A 15,047-nucleotide genomic window follows, 5' to 3' on the forward strand; every position below is an offset into this window, starting at 1 on the left:
AGCAATCTGGAATGCCCTACAGCTCTCCGCAATCTTGCAGTTATCATCAGAGTTCTGTTGGAGAGGTAACCAAGAGATTCTACCTTTAAAGGGGCCATCCAGAGAAGTGAAAAACATCTCTCTTTGCCCTTGCCCAGTCCTGCATCCCTGGCAATCATCAACGATGGGCATGCTGAAAGGTTGATTAGTCTAATGTCAGCTGAAGCTTTGAGATCCACTGTCCATCAGATATTAGAAAGCCCGTTAAGAGCAAAAAAGAAATGTTATCTACTACCTCATCCGATTGTGAGCAGCCATGCCAATCGGTGGAGCTACTGTGCTTCAGGGCAAAGAATCTCTTAGATCCATGGGAGGTTTATAAGTCTTCATATGTAAAATTCCGTGGGATAAAGATGCAGGTTTGAGAAAAACTGGAGTATCTGGAAATCCACCTTCCCCCATTTTCACTCCTTAAAATATTCCTATTCTTTCCAATAATCAACCCTTCCTCCCCCCTGTCTCTTTCAGTTATGACACCAATCTCAGCACTTTTGGCTGGAGAAAGACTGAATTCCACTTCTGTGAAATAAGACTAAATTCCACCTTTGGGAGTCCGATGTTGATCCAAAGAAAGGAGAGAATTCTTGGAGAGGTAGAACTTGAATTTGCAGTACCAATAACAGGTCCACAATGACCGCTGTATGAAATGAACACCTTTCTAAATTGATACTCTCCTTTGATAATGCACAGACTAAAGTTTCTGATTCAGAGACCAAAAAGCTTTCTCCTAATTGCTCAAGTACATACGGAGATGTCAGCGAGTATGAGAGCCATAAATCACAGCAAGCAGTTGATCTAATTTTCATTTATTGAAAAGCATCGTATGCCTGCCGTGCCAGGAGGTGGAGTTTGGGCAGACCATGAAATAAAGTTCTGATTACTTTAATGGTGACCCAGTGTTGCACATGAAATAAACATGAATATGATTAAAACAACCTGAGTTCTAATATGACAGTTACAGGTCAGTCCAAGATGGCAGTGAAGCCTGCAATATGCACTACATTATGTAAGACAATGAATCTAGGACCGTGCTGGTGGAAGCTAAATACTTCCTGGGAAAGGATATTACAAGCTGTTAGCTGTTCCCTGAGGGTATTAGCGTTGAACTTGAAGGGAAATTACAGACATCTAGCCTAGAACTTGTAAAGCTAAATGTTTCGGTCTCAGACGTATAAGTAGAAAATAACTGGGAGCAGATTGCACCACTTGGAAATTTTGCAAAAGGAAGCAATATGTAAAGTGCAGGAGAAACAATGTTTACTATTTTCTCAATTATTCCTGCAGAAGGCAACTTGAGTACAAGCAGAGATGTCAACACAGGTAAACTCGAAGAAGCAAAAAAGTGTTTAGCGACAGTCACAAACGTGTACAATGGCATGCTATAAAGAATTTCAAGCCATTGTTTGTCCTCCTATGCAACCGACTCCTTCAAACCTTCAGTTAATCATTAATATAATGAAGACTTCCAGAAAGAATTTGTGACGGGGAGAGAAAACTCAGTCGGATGGAGATCAAATACTCATGAAAAGCTTAAATAGGCCATCCAGGATGTAAGATGGGCAAAACAAGACAAGAAGGGTCTTACATCTGCTAAGTTACAGGTAACAAGTGCCCAGGGAGAATATCAAGAGTGGTGAAGAGGAGAAATATTCAAGATCGAATTTTGGCCAAGAATTCAAGAGAGGCAACAGATAGCAGGGGCAGGTGTGCAAAAACAATTATATATTCTGCCCGCCACTTACACAAAGTGACTCACGAATACAGTTATAAGTATCGAAAAAAGTGACGTTACCTCCAGCCAAGTCAAAAGAGCAATGATTTGAGGCTACATCTGTGTGAATCATCAATACAACTTTATTTAGTGCACAAAGGTTTATTCAGAACAGTGACAAGTACTACAGTTACACTTTGTCTCCTTTTACATAAGGTTTGGTACTCTCCAAGCACAACTAAATATGACAAACATGCACTGGAATATCCCAAGCACTTTATTAGAACTCTTGTGAAACCTAGATGAGATGCATAATTAAAACAAAAACAATACACAGCAAATCAGCCCAGTTGCAAAAACGAACAGACAAACTGGGACAGCACAAGGCGTTGTAAATACAGCAGAGAGCGAGCCAAGCACATACATCAAGAAAGCTCTGCGTGGAGCCATCAGGTTTCAGACTTCAAATCAGATTGAACAGTAACACACATTTTTATGAATTTGTAAACATGCTGATCCCAGATGCCAATAAATTTGTGTTCACTCTGAAGCCTAAGCTGAAAGGAAAATGAGGTATACACCCTTTCACAAACTCCAGGACAAACCTAAAAGGATGTACTGTATTTTAGGTATTTATCTAACTTTCAAGCTGCCTGGTCCAGATGGCTCGTGATGAAGCTATGATGATTTTGCTTGGAATCTCCTTGGAGACTATTGGATAGCCGGTATGCTTACTTGGTGAGCCCCTTGGACTATAAATCTAGCCAATGAATGATCTTATTTAATTTGATTATCATACATAGAGATTATTCAGTGCTTGAGTACCACTTTTAAGGTCCCAAAGTGTCTTCACAATCTGAGCAGTCTTCGACGTTATGATGAAGCCAACTAGTCTGAAGACATTTTATATTTTGTGCTCCTCTTTTTCAAGAGGTGAGTCTTGTTGGATAGTGGGCAGCAAGGTTGGAGTAGATGAGTGTTTTGTTTAGTGATTTGTTATCCTGGATTTGTATGGCTACATCCTGTTATGAATCTTGGTGGACCTCAATGTGCATGGCTATATGTGCCACAGGGCCAGCTTTTTTCTTTCTCCCCGGTTGTACGTTGCTGTGTGCACTGGCGTTTATGTTATCCCAACAGTAAACACTAGAAACCAACGAAGTGGCGTATGTGGAAGTTGACGAGAATTGGAAAAAGAAATAAGCAGTATTAATGAAAAAAATGAAAACGAAATTTGCTGGCTAAGTGCAGGGGTCTTTTTTCCCATGACTGATAACGGAGGTCCGTGCAAAAATATTTTTGGCACGTAATGCAACCACATGATAAAGATTTTAAGATATCTGAGGTGTATGAAGGGTAGAGAAACATGAGCCACCATCAGCACAGAGTACACATGGAACAGTTTAGGTAAAAAAAAAAAAAAAAAAAAATGAAAAAAAAACATTCAGAAGCATTTACGTTTGTCTGAAAGACGTTCTAGTTCAGAGAGCATAAGAAAAATGCAGGACACTTTATTTAAAGTAACATAAAGCAAGAAACTGGGATGGTGGTTTGTTAACATATGTTTCAAAATGCCCTGATCTGACTGAGAGAATTACTCTAACGTTTATGTTTTCGTGTATGTTCACGTTATCAAATTCGTTTTAAGGTTATTAAGGCATATGTCCATGAAACATAAATATCATCATTAAGAGCATATACCAATCACATAATCGATCATTTCAAAATGACATAATTTGAAGCTAAAACTTCTTTTTAATAAACATTTTTAAAATATTCAATACCAGCTGCAACATCAAAAAATTTAATGGTTTCTCACCTGTAGGAGAAAATTCTGCAGCTTGCGGAATTTTCTGGAGTCACATGCTGTGCATTATTCCGCCATCTAGCAGCTGAATCCGGGATTCGCCATTGTGTTAGTCCTTTCTCTCTCTCTCTCTTTTTTTATGTTGGGTGTCAACTGTCCCAAAATTTGGTGTGTAATCCAGCCTCTCGGCGGCACACGCCCCTCACTGGAAGCTTCCATGTATGGTCACCATCTTCAGATTTTTTTTTTTCTTTTTTTGGACTTTCCTTTATTGTATATTCTGTACGTTCTTTGTTAACTTCTGATCGGTCATCTCTTGGAGAGGCGGGTGAATCGCGTGTGAATCTAGAGAATTCTTCTAGCTGCAAAACTACTCCTACACATAAGAAACCATTTTGTTTTGCAGTGTGAATCGTTTCTGAATTCACAGGCTTTGCATTGATTTTGTAGTGTTTTTTTATCCAAGTGGAGGCTGGGTTGGAGATGAGTTTGAGCTTGTAAATAAATGTTTCAGTACTCTCCGTCCCACTCGTGCTTCCTTCTGCAACTGTATGCCAATGCAGTAGCGCTTTGTGAATGTGTGCACTGATGACCTGCATTTCATGCACAGGATATTTGGCAGGAAGGCTATTGCAGCTCCTTTTTTACAAGTTAAGTGTGCTCTTGGTTTGATCAGTAGTTGAATGCCAGCTGCTGTGTGGCACATCTGGATTGTCTGAGTAATCCAACTTTCAATGGTGTTTTAGTAACTGGTTTTCCTTTGTGATTGTCTGCAAAAGATACAGGGTTGTTTTCCTTTCCTTATCGATTTTGTTTTCTCTATATTGTACATTAGCACTCTTTTGGCATCTAGTGAATGTAGTGCTCTCTCAGCCTGAGTCTTGGACTGCTGGAGGAAACTAGGCATTTGGATTGTCTGGTCAATGTGAAAATGTGATATGACCTTTGTAGGACATGTGGGTTGGTCCTCATGACTATCCTGTCTGTGTATTTCCATGTATGGTTCTTGGATGGTGAGCACTTGCAACTCACTCTTCAGAAAGATATCATTGTGATTAAAAATGCTGTTTTAGGTGTCACCAATTTTAGAGAGGCCTTGTGAAGTGATTCGAAGGGTTTCCTAATGGGGTGGGTTAACACTACATTTAAGCTCCACATAGGTGTTGGTTAACTTGCTTAACTTCTTGGTGGGGCTATTCTTTTTGCCCTTTCTAGAAATCTTTTGATTACAGAAGTTGTGAAGAAACCTCTTCCTATATGACCCCTTGTGCGGGCCACTATTTCTGCCAAATAAAATATCCCTTTAGAGACATATAGGTTTACTTGCTGCCTAGTAGGTGTGTGAGGTATCGTATAACTGTAATGCCTCTTGTAGTATCCCAGATTTGTGGCACCATCTTTAGTCTGTTTCCCATTTGGTTGTGAAGTATGTCCTTGTTGTTGGTTTTCTTACTTCTCTGATAACACCCTGTGTCTTCTCTGGAAGTCCTAGAAGTACAAACTATGTCCTCAGGAGCCAAGTTGCTAAGTTCACTGAGTTTGGCTCTAGGTGGAGAATCCTCCCGTTTTGCATAACACTGGTGGTTTCTGCACATTGTTTTGAGCTATCTCTATAAGGTCTGAGATTGAACCAGGTTTTTCTCACCCATTGTTGGTCAACGAGTATTAAGGTCACTGCCTTCCTTTGTTTGTTACTCATGATAACAGTGGGATTGTGAGAAAAGCATAAGCAAATCTCCCTGACTAGAGCATTCCCCAGGGAGTGATGGCGTTGATGTGTGGGCATGAATGATTGGCATTTCACATTCTCTGGTGTTGTGAAAAGGTCTATTTCTGATGCTCACCATTTTAGGAAGATTTTTTCGAGTACTGTTTGATTCCGTTCCCTGTTGTGTGGGGTGGATGCTTGCCTGCTCAGCTTGTCCGCTTCTACATTTTGTTTCCCTGGTAGATGTATTGATGTTATGCTCGTATCTGGATGGCCCATCTGCAGATTTCCTGTGCTAGTTTTGTAAGTACAAAGGATTTTGTTTCTCCCTATATCTTGAGACAGAACATTGTTACTGTATTTTCCATTTGAATTAGTAATGATTTCCCCACAGCTGTTTCTGAAAGTCTTTTAAGACTAGAGACACTGTAGTTCCAATACGTTTATGTGTTGTACTGATTCCTCTACTCCACCAGATCCCTCTGATTTTGGGTCTTTCCATAGGAGCCTGTGGTAATTGTTACTGTTGTAGTTGGAGCTATGAAAGGTCTTCCAGTTGCAATGTTTGTTTTGTTCCACCATTTCATCGCCTCCTGTACTGTTTGCATGGCAACCACTAGATCTTCCGAACTCCCTGTAGCTTGTGACCAATGACTCTGGACCCATTCTTGAATTGAACTTGTGTGCAACTGTGCATATGGTATTAGAGATATGCAGGAAGCCATTTTCCCCAGCATCTTCCCCACAACTCTAATTGTCAGAGACTGACCCTTTTGGTATTGATGAGTTTTGTGCATCAACAATAGCATCCTCTTGTTGCATGGCTCAGCTCTTGCCTCTGTTGAGTTGATCCTCGCACCCAGGAAGAGCTTTTCTTGTTCTGGATTCGGTGACCATTTTTCTTTCTTTATGGAAAAACCCAGGTTTGTGGCGCACTGATACCATCGTATTTAAGTCCTTTCTGCACTTGTTTGTTTTTACCAGCCACTCATCTAGATAAGGATATGCATGTATCCCTTGCATCCTCAGATGTGTAGCAGAAGTGCTGCTAAGCATTTTGTAAACACTCTGGGGGCTGATTTTATTCCGAATGCCAGCACTTTGAATTGATAGTGTGTTCTTTCTACAACAAAGCACAATCATTTTTGTGCATGTGATTCTTTGGGATGTAAAGATATGTATCGTTTAGATCTATTGTTGCAATATAGTCACCTTGTTACAGCTGTGGAATGACATCCTGCAGTGTTGCCACTTTTAATTTTTGTCTTCAGGAACTTGTTAAAGAAACTAAGGTCCAGTACAGGACATAGAGATCTGTCTTGCTTTAATAACAGAAAATATGTTGAGCAGTTTACCTGGTTGATCTCCTTTTTTTAGCAATCTTTCTATTGCCTTCATTTGTACCAGTTTTTGTACTTCTTGCTGTAATCATTTTTTTCCTGTATTGTGAGGATAACTCTCCTTGGACCCTTTACTCGTGGGTGTTTTACTAGTTCTATGCAATAGCCATGTATGATGAAATTGAGTATCCACTTGTTTAAGGTGACTTTCCTCCACTTCTGGAAGAAGTCTCCTATCCTATCTCCTACAGGTGTTGTGTGTGTGCGTGGGGGCGGAGTGGGGGGTTGATGGCCTTATAGGTGCAGCTGCTGGTCACTTGTTCCTCAAAGAGTTGACACAGTGGTGTCTGGTACTGCCATTGATGAACTGGCGTTCGCGTCTGGCTTGCACCTGGAATACTCTGGTGTGCGGTGGTGCCTTGGGAGCTCACTCTACCTACTGGTCTCCTTGTAGGTGTGGTTCCTGTTTTTAGGTGTTCTTTAAACTGCAAGGCTTCCACTGATTTTGCTGCGTCATTGTCTTTTTTAGGGGCTACAGGGTATCATCCACTGTACTCCCAAAAAGCTGTTCTCCATTGAATGGGGTGTTAATTGTGTTTGCTTAGACCTCATCTTTGAAGCGTGACACCTTTAGCCATACATGTCTTCTCAGGATGGTTGCTGCCATCATATGTCTATTCGCTGAGTCTGTATCATCTAGCGCAGATTTCAATCAGGTGTTGGCAATGATATTGCCTTCTTCTGCAAGGGATGCTGCTTTTCTCTGGAGTTGCTCCGGAAGATGATTAATCTTCTCTGCCATTTCCTCCCGGTGCTGATATGCATACCTGTGGACAATTAGCTATGCACCATTGTGTGGCTGGTACCCTCTCAAAAGTTCTCCTCCATATTCATTTTCTTACTTTACTGGGGTGATCCAGAGGTTGTTGGGACATTTGTCCTCTTTCTGGCTGTGGCAGCAACTATAGAGCCTGTTGGTAAAGTCCCACGAACATATGGTGGGTCTACTGAGGACTGTTTGTATTTCTATTCAGCCCTAGGTGTTACTGACCTGTATGATGCTAATTCCTTAAAGCAACACCACAAAATAAAACGATGGATGGGGTGTTAAAACTTTTCAAACACTCACTCCCACTCAAAGATCTGGTTTAATCCATCATTATTCTGTTCCTCACATCATCCCAGTTTGGATCCAGCTATATGCAAATCAGTCTTGACCCTCCTCCCCATGGGAACAGTCCAGCCCGAACTGCCAAGCCGGGTCCTCCCTGGACCTGAATCAATAATCCTGGGACTGGTTTCTGGTAACACTAATAGCTGGGCTACATTGAATCCAGTGGCACAGCGAGCAGGTTCCTTAAAGGCATCTCTTCTCTGGTCCAGTATGCTTGGGAGCATGGACAGGTATTGACCGCTACTTTTGGAGGGTAACAATACCTCAAATAGAAATCATGTGTGAGATTTCCCCTCCCCACTTGTACCCAATACTTGTCTGCAGCCCCCTTTATTAGCTGGGTATACATGGCAATGTTGTCCAGAGGCAAAGGTCTTGACGGATAAGTGTCTGTTTTCTCCTCTGGGTGATCCGTCTCAAGGTCCTGCCACTGTGTCTCGAGGTACTCCAACCCCTCTGTCTCCTGGAACATGCCCTGGGACTCTGGGTTCTCTTCTTCATAGAAGATCTCTTGAGCCTGCTCCATTTGTGGTTCTGGAGTAATTGAGGGCTCCACTCCTTCTGAGTCCTTGTTCCCTTGTATGTACTCCGCTGAAGTTTTCAGCGGAATTCTGAATTCTTGGAGAGGGGAATGGAACTCTCTCTTTTTTGGAAGGATCACAGACATTTCGGCTTTGAGATGCCTCTTCTTGCACTCAATTTTGAACACGTTTTCCCATGTTGTGTTGGTGTCGATTTTCTTTTCGACGTCAAGGCTTCTGGTGTCGGAGTTCTCTAATGACGCCTTTTTCACCTTTTCCCAAACTTGATTGTCCCTCGACTCCAACACCTTTTCGGTAGCCCATCCATCTGCAGTGTCTTTGATGTGGGACCTGAGAGGCTCTGCTTGCCTTCGGCCACCGAGATTTTCAGCTTCCGGGCAACTATTCACGTCTTTGAGTCTGTTGGTCAAGACTTACACTCAATCTGTTTTTTCAATGTTACGTGCGGACGTTTCGCCTTATGTTTATGTTGTTTGTTTTTGACGTTGATGATCCCAATTTTATTTTTTGAAGCCCTTTCCTTCGGCGGTGTTGTCTTCCTCCTTGCTTGACAACCCCAGGTAGCTCATCGACAGAGTCCTCTTTCTGCCCCTGCATAGAGTAGTTTGCTTGCCTCTGTTTTTCTCTCGCTTTGAAGGTCTTCAGTTTGAAATCTGCACAGGCCTCACAGTTGTCGCTTCTGTGGTCTATTGGAGGGCAAATGTTGCATACCTCATGGTTCTCCTATTGTGCAAAACTACAATAAAGCTTTAGGCAAAATTGGATCACTGTGTTCTCCATGTCACATGGAACAGGGAGGCCCTCCACAAACATTCTCCTGTCTTCCTTCGTCGTGAAGTCTTGCAATAATTTTCTCTGTTTATTCCCTCGTCAAACTTTCAAGCAAATCTTTTTCTTTTGGTGATTGGTGAGCCTTCAACAATGCTTCCCGATCCTATGGCGGAAAAAAAAAGAAACTGAAGAAGGACCATGCATGGAACCTTCTGAGGAATGGTGTATGACATCAGGAGAGGCTGGATTAGACACCAAATGGTGGGTCATTTGATGCCAAACAACAGCACAAAAAAGAAACCGAGAGCGAGAAAAAGGACTAACACAAAGGATTATTTGAGACTCAGCCACTAGAAGGTGGAATAATGCACAGCATGTGAACCCAGAAAAGATTCACGCTGGGAAATTACATATTCATAAAAAATAAAAATAAAAGCTACACACCTTCACCAAATCTGATTTAAAAAAAAACACTTTTTAAAAAAAATGTTTTACATAACGAGTGCATAGATAATAAGGACAATCAATAAGAACATGGACGATAGAACATTTAATTTTTTTAAAACATTTACATAGTCTATTATTATCGCTTATCCAATTATACCATTCATATTGGGGGGGAAATCGGATTATAGCAAAGTCGCATTTCAAGTAAATCTAGGCACAGTTTGAGATTTGGAATACCTGTCAGGTAGGGGAAACCCTCTGCCTGACATGAGGGTTGATGGTAAGCATTATGGACTGTTTCTTAGAAAGATATTCCACATCTAATATTCTGTAGGCATTAAAGAAGGATTCTCTCAGAGTGAATTTATTGGAAGATTGAACCCGTGGGCTTATTGTATCAAAAGTTCTATGAATTGTTTTAGTTCCATTGACTCTACTGGTAAGGCCCATGTCCCATTTCCTTTCATTTATGAGAATTTCTTCTCAACATAATTTCAAAATAGTTGACGTCTCTTCATAAAAGGACAACTTCTTAAGGAACCTCAAAAGATGTGAGCTTGCCTGATGTACCAAGATGTGAGATTAAATTCTCACCATATACTTTGAACCATGGTACTATTAGGCAAGCCAAATATACGTTTTAACACTGTACTCCATACAGCCTCCAAAATAAAACCAGCTTCTAACAACAAAAACTCTGCTCCATACAAGACCAAGTGCAGAATTTCACTTGCAAAGGATTTCATAAAACAGACTAGTGAAAATCCACCATATATCTGGTTAAATTTTACAAAATACCCTGTTTGCAACAGGGCTCTTGGCCTTGTTATTTTCATGTGGAAGATCCATTTCAGATTATTTGAAAACAACAACTCTAGGTATTCTCTCAAATATTATATCTTTATCTGTTCTAGATGCATTTAAAAAAAAAATCCTAGAATATAGTGATAGAGTGTTAAGTTTTCTCTGCAGGCGTACTGCTGTATGGTCCAATAAAATTAAGTCACTAGCATAAATAAGGCAAGGGAGATGATGAGACTCCGATTTTGGTGAGAAGGACTGGCTGGCTTAAAATTCCTGGCTGATCTGACACAAAGACTCAAAAGAGAAGATACTAGTACTCAACCATGGCTTAAGTCGTTTCATTACACTGATTCTATGGATAACTGCCCAAAGGGTCCAATTCTACCTGTAACCAGATTACTGTATGCACTTACTATATAGAAAATAGACCACAATGGATTTTCCAGACTCTTGGCTTCTTCCAGAGCCGCCCTCTTCCCACTGTAGCAAAGGCTGTGCGATAGTCGACAAAACAACAGCACAGCCTCTGAGTCGCCATCAGGAAAGTTGCAATCCTGCAGGTGACATTGGATCAGTAAGGTGTACTACAGCAATGTGACTTATTTTATTTCTGATTTACCTGTCACAATTCGCTCAAACGTTACTTGGAATATCCCACACTACCTGTAAATATTTTGGAGACACTTTGTGGTCATCTGATTTTTATTTTATGGGATTTTATATTGGACACTGTCACTCATAAACAGACTCGCTTGATGCTATAGGAAGTAATTTGTGTTCTAGAGCAGGAAATGAAAAGGGGAGAATATAAAGATTTAATGAGTAAAGAGTCAGGTTTTAAGAAGCTTACTGAATTTAAGTAGGTCTTACTCCTATCTAATGGAGCACTGGAATAAGATCCACAAGGAGGGTGGCCTGGATCATGAAGCAACACTTCTATCCAATTTGCTAATTTAAATCTCTTTAGTGTTAACTTCAAATGGCCAGAGGATCAAAGATTACGCACAGGTGTGTATTTTGAAAAGTTCTCAGACAAGAATTTGGGGCTCCGTCTGTAGAAAGCTTTGTGCTGCTATAAGTTGAATTCAGGTCCTAGGAGGCAGCTAGTGCAGCTGTCTATTGTTGAACTTTGAACTTGAACAGCAGTCTAACAATGACATTCTACAGTCTTCGTAGGCATGCTACACTTTTTTTTTTAAATCACGGCCATGTAAAAAGTGTTGCTGTAATCCAGTCTTGATTGAATAGAAGCACTGGCTACAGTGACTGTCTGTGAAAGGGAAAGTAAAGGAAAACGTCTCTGCAGAGAATAAGGGTGAAAAACACAGGTTTTAGTGACAGATGATTTGGGTGTTAGTGGAACTCTAAGTCAAGGGTGATACCCAAGTTACTTGGTTTGGGGCATTTGCCTAAGGAAGCTGGCCTTTTTGCTCTAGCCCGTCTGTTTTGTTGTTAGAGGATTCAACTTTAAGAAGCATTTCACCATCCATCTTTCTGTAGTTCCAGTGAGCAAGGTAGATCTGAGTTAGAAGCATCAATGTTGATGGGCAGCCTAAATACAAGCTGGGAGTCACCTGCATATAAGTCTATTCTGAAAGCAAACTTCTGCAAAGGAGTTGCTATGTGATATAAGTACAGGTTAAAAAGTAACTGGGAGATTACAGAGCCTTGGATAATCACCTATTATCTTCCCGACGAGAAAGACAAAAGCAATGAGAGAACTGTTCCCCCTATGAACATTAATGGTAAATGTTGTAATAGAACTGAGTCATTGGTTGTGCCGTAGGTGCCAGACAGTCACTACACATTGCTCCTTCATGGTGGAATGAAGGACTTCCACTGCTTAGGTCATCAGATTTGGTAATCACAATCACCCAGTTTCACCTCTTGAAACAGAATCCTACAATTTGAAGCACAATGCCCACCTAGAATAGTTTTACTTCTAAGATGAAATCTATACTTCTAATTCTCAAAGCAGGACATTGGCCACTGGTACACGTAGTTTCAAAAAAGCTTCTCAACTAGAACCTCCTTTAAACTGCAGGAATAAAACCTATGGGCCACTAAAACTCACTGAAGTTGTACTTTCCATGGTTGAAGAAAGTACCATGCAGAGCAAAATGATTCCTGGATGGATGGAACCTATAAGATCCATCTATGTAATAAAAAAGACAATGTCTAAATGGTTGGCAGCCCTCATAGTTGATATTTAGTTTCAGCCACTGGTGACTGAGGGTCTGAACCAGGAGGTAAAGTACCAACCAACAGTCAGGCATTGTGTAAATGATAAAGGGTTGGTAAGCCTCTTTGCCATGTCTTCGCTCTCCTGGGAAAAGGATGATCACACCCACCATAAAGAGCAAAACTGCAGGGCCACAAAGGTTATATTTAAAAAATCTGAATCAAGTAATGCCATTTCTGGGAATGAAGTAACAATATTACCTGACAGAACTTGCAGGTACATTCGAAAATGCATACATTTATAAATACGGTTGTTTGCCTTTATAAAGGCAAAACAAGAACAAGGGTTTAAACACTGAGGGACAGATTTACTAACATTTTGATTTGTGGTTGCACCACTTTTGTGGCGCAGGCACGACGCAAAATGCTAGTCGATATTTCCAAGACTATGCAAGGGGCGATTTGAGCCGCCTTGCATGGTTTTGCAAAGAAATGTAATGCAACACAGCAGCTTGCGTTGTGTGAAAGATTAGTAAATCTGGCCCCAACTGTTTTATAATCCTCAGAACAGAACATCCGACATTCCAAAAAAAGTTTAGGCAGACCATAACCAACAAGAGTTCTAGTTAGCAGAGTAAAGGGAGTATTACTGGTTACCATTTCTCAGGTGTCAAAGGTATGAGTAAATAGTAGAACTTTATCCTGTGATGCTCCATCTGAGGAAAAAAGAAGTTAATAGATTTGCTGAACCCCTGGTAAAAACCGCACTTTCTATGGCAATGATCAGAACTAATTTATAAGCAGCATCCATTAGGGAAAATACTCCTTTCTGATGAATGGCAAAACCATGGAACATGTGTCAGGGATTTCCAGCACTCACTGAGCAAGTACTTGGCTGCTGAAGTAACGGAAATGTGAGAAAATTGAACTGTATCTACCATAATGTAGTGAATGGGGACTGTTGCAACACAGAAAGTGTGTGCCACCACAGTGAACTATTACTGGTTAACCATCACGACTTTATAGTGCCTTTCTAACAGCTAAAAGCCTGGCTCCTGTCAAGAGGTAACTATTGCAAATATTTGCCATCGCATTAAACGAGGATGACAAGACTGAAACAACAAAAAGGTTACTCTTTTTCAAATTTAAGACACGTTTTCTACCTGGTAAAGTTTGTGACTGATGCCATACACTAATGGATTTGCTCTCATCCGCACATACAAGTAAGTGTAGCTTAGCCACTTCACTGCTTCTTCCACATTAGTTACTGTTCCCAAAGCAATCTGCAAATAAATGGAAAAAAATAACATTACAGAGGAGCTGAACAGTTAAACAAGAGGGTTCAATGGTTACTCATCATTTTGTATACTCAATATAAACATGACAGAACGTAAATGAAGCAATTCAAATAAGGCCAAATGTTCTATGCTAGAATATTTATTATTTTCTCCCTGAAGGTAAATGTGTTATTTGTTTTCCGACACTACCTTACAGTGTTTAATTGTAATTGCATTTATATAGTACTTACTACCCCTGATGAAGTGTTGAAGCGCTTTACCCCGGGCAGCGCGCTGCTCTGGACCCTAAGGATAGTGGTTAGTGCAGCGTTATTGGTTACTGTTAGCTATTGGGGTTAGTCTTGTGCTTTCAGGCAGACCACTCCATGCAGTAATTTTCAGTTTCTTTATGATGGGCTAGATTATTAGTGGATTAATTCGTTGCAATCATTAGTGGGGAGGTGCGTGGGCACATGCAAATGATTGGTGGGAATAATAGATGAGTTAGAGGAGATTGAGTATAGTAAGGTATGACCTTCAGAGGAATAGAGAATAGGTTAAAAGAGCAAAGTCAGAGGAGGTTGTGCTCAAAGAAGGGAGGCATGCTGGGGATGGAAGCAAGGCCGGCTTTAGGGCATTGCGACCTGTGCGGCCGCACTGGGCGCTGACTTGGAGGGGGACCCTGACCTGAGAGGGGTCACTGTGTTTAGCAATAGCTTACAATTTAAAAATAAACGACACAGAGTTCCTTGTGGGTCCAGCTTTCAAGCAGCAATAAAAATGTCAAGATAACTCTTGTGAATAATGTTCCTACTACTGCTAGACATCTGAGTTTTATCTATTTGCAGCTTTGACTTGCCATAAAGTAGCACAGAGTAGTGCCTGCTACCAAGAACAGATCTGTATTTTATGTGGATTGCTGAGTAGATTGGAAAAGCATGCCTTTACATGCGCTTAAAAACAAATTAAATGTATGCGAGAGAGGGGCTACAGAGAGATGAGGGGCACTTTTGCTGGGTGGTAGTGAGGGAATACGAGGTGGTGGTGATGAGGTGGGTGCCAAAAATGCTTGTTGCAGCAGGCGCCACCAGCACTAAAGCTGGCCCTGGATGGAAGGAAAGGAGAGGGACATTTGAAAGAGAAGAAAAAAGAAGAGGTGACCAACAGAAGTTTTAAATAAAGGTAGTTTTAATGCCTGATTTAAGGAATGTGAAGAATATTTTTGAGGCAGCATGGAGTTTGAGGA

The 15,047-nt window shown here is 40.9% G+C and overlaps 1 protein-coding gene across 1 annotated transcript in view; it reads right to left on the reverse strand.

Moving 5' to 3' along the window:
* Nucleotides 1–15,047, reverse strand: part of ASCC3 (activating signal cointegrator 1 complex subunit 3) — a 1,806,704-nt gene that overhangs the window by 485,909 nt on the left and 1,305,748 nt on the right. The window contains exon 17 of the mRNA XM_069235471.1: nt 13,688–13,807. Within this exon, the coding sequence (XP_069091572.1) occupies nt 13,688–13,807 (120 nt within the window). The remainder of the gene's footprint in view (nt 1–13,687; nt 13,808–15,047) is intronic.

The sequence above is a fragment of the Pleurodeles waltl genome, chromosome 5 (genome assembly GCF_031143425.1).
Source record: "Pleurodeles waltl isolate 20211129_DDA chromosome 5, aPleWal1.hap1.20221129, whole genome shotgun sequence".
Taxonomy (NCBI): domain Eukaryota; kingdom Metazoa; phylum Chordata; class Amphibia; order Caudata; family Salamandridae; genus Pleurodeles; species Pleurodeles waltl.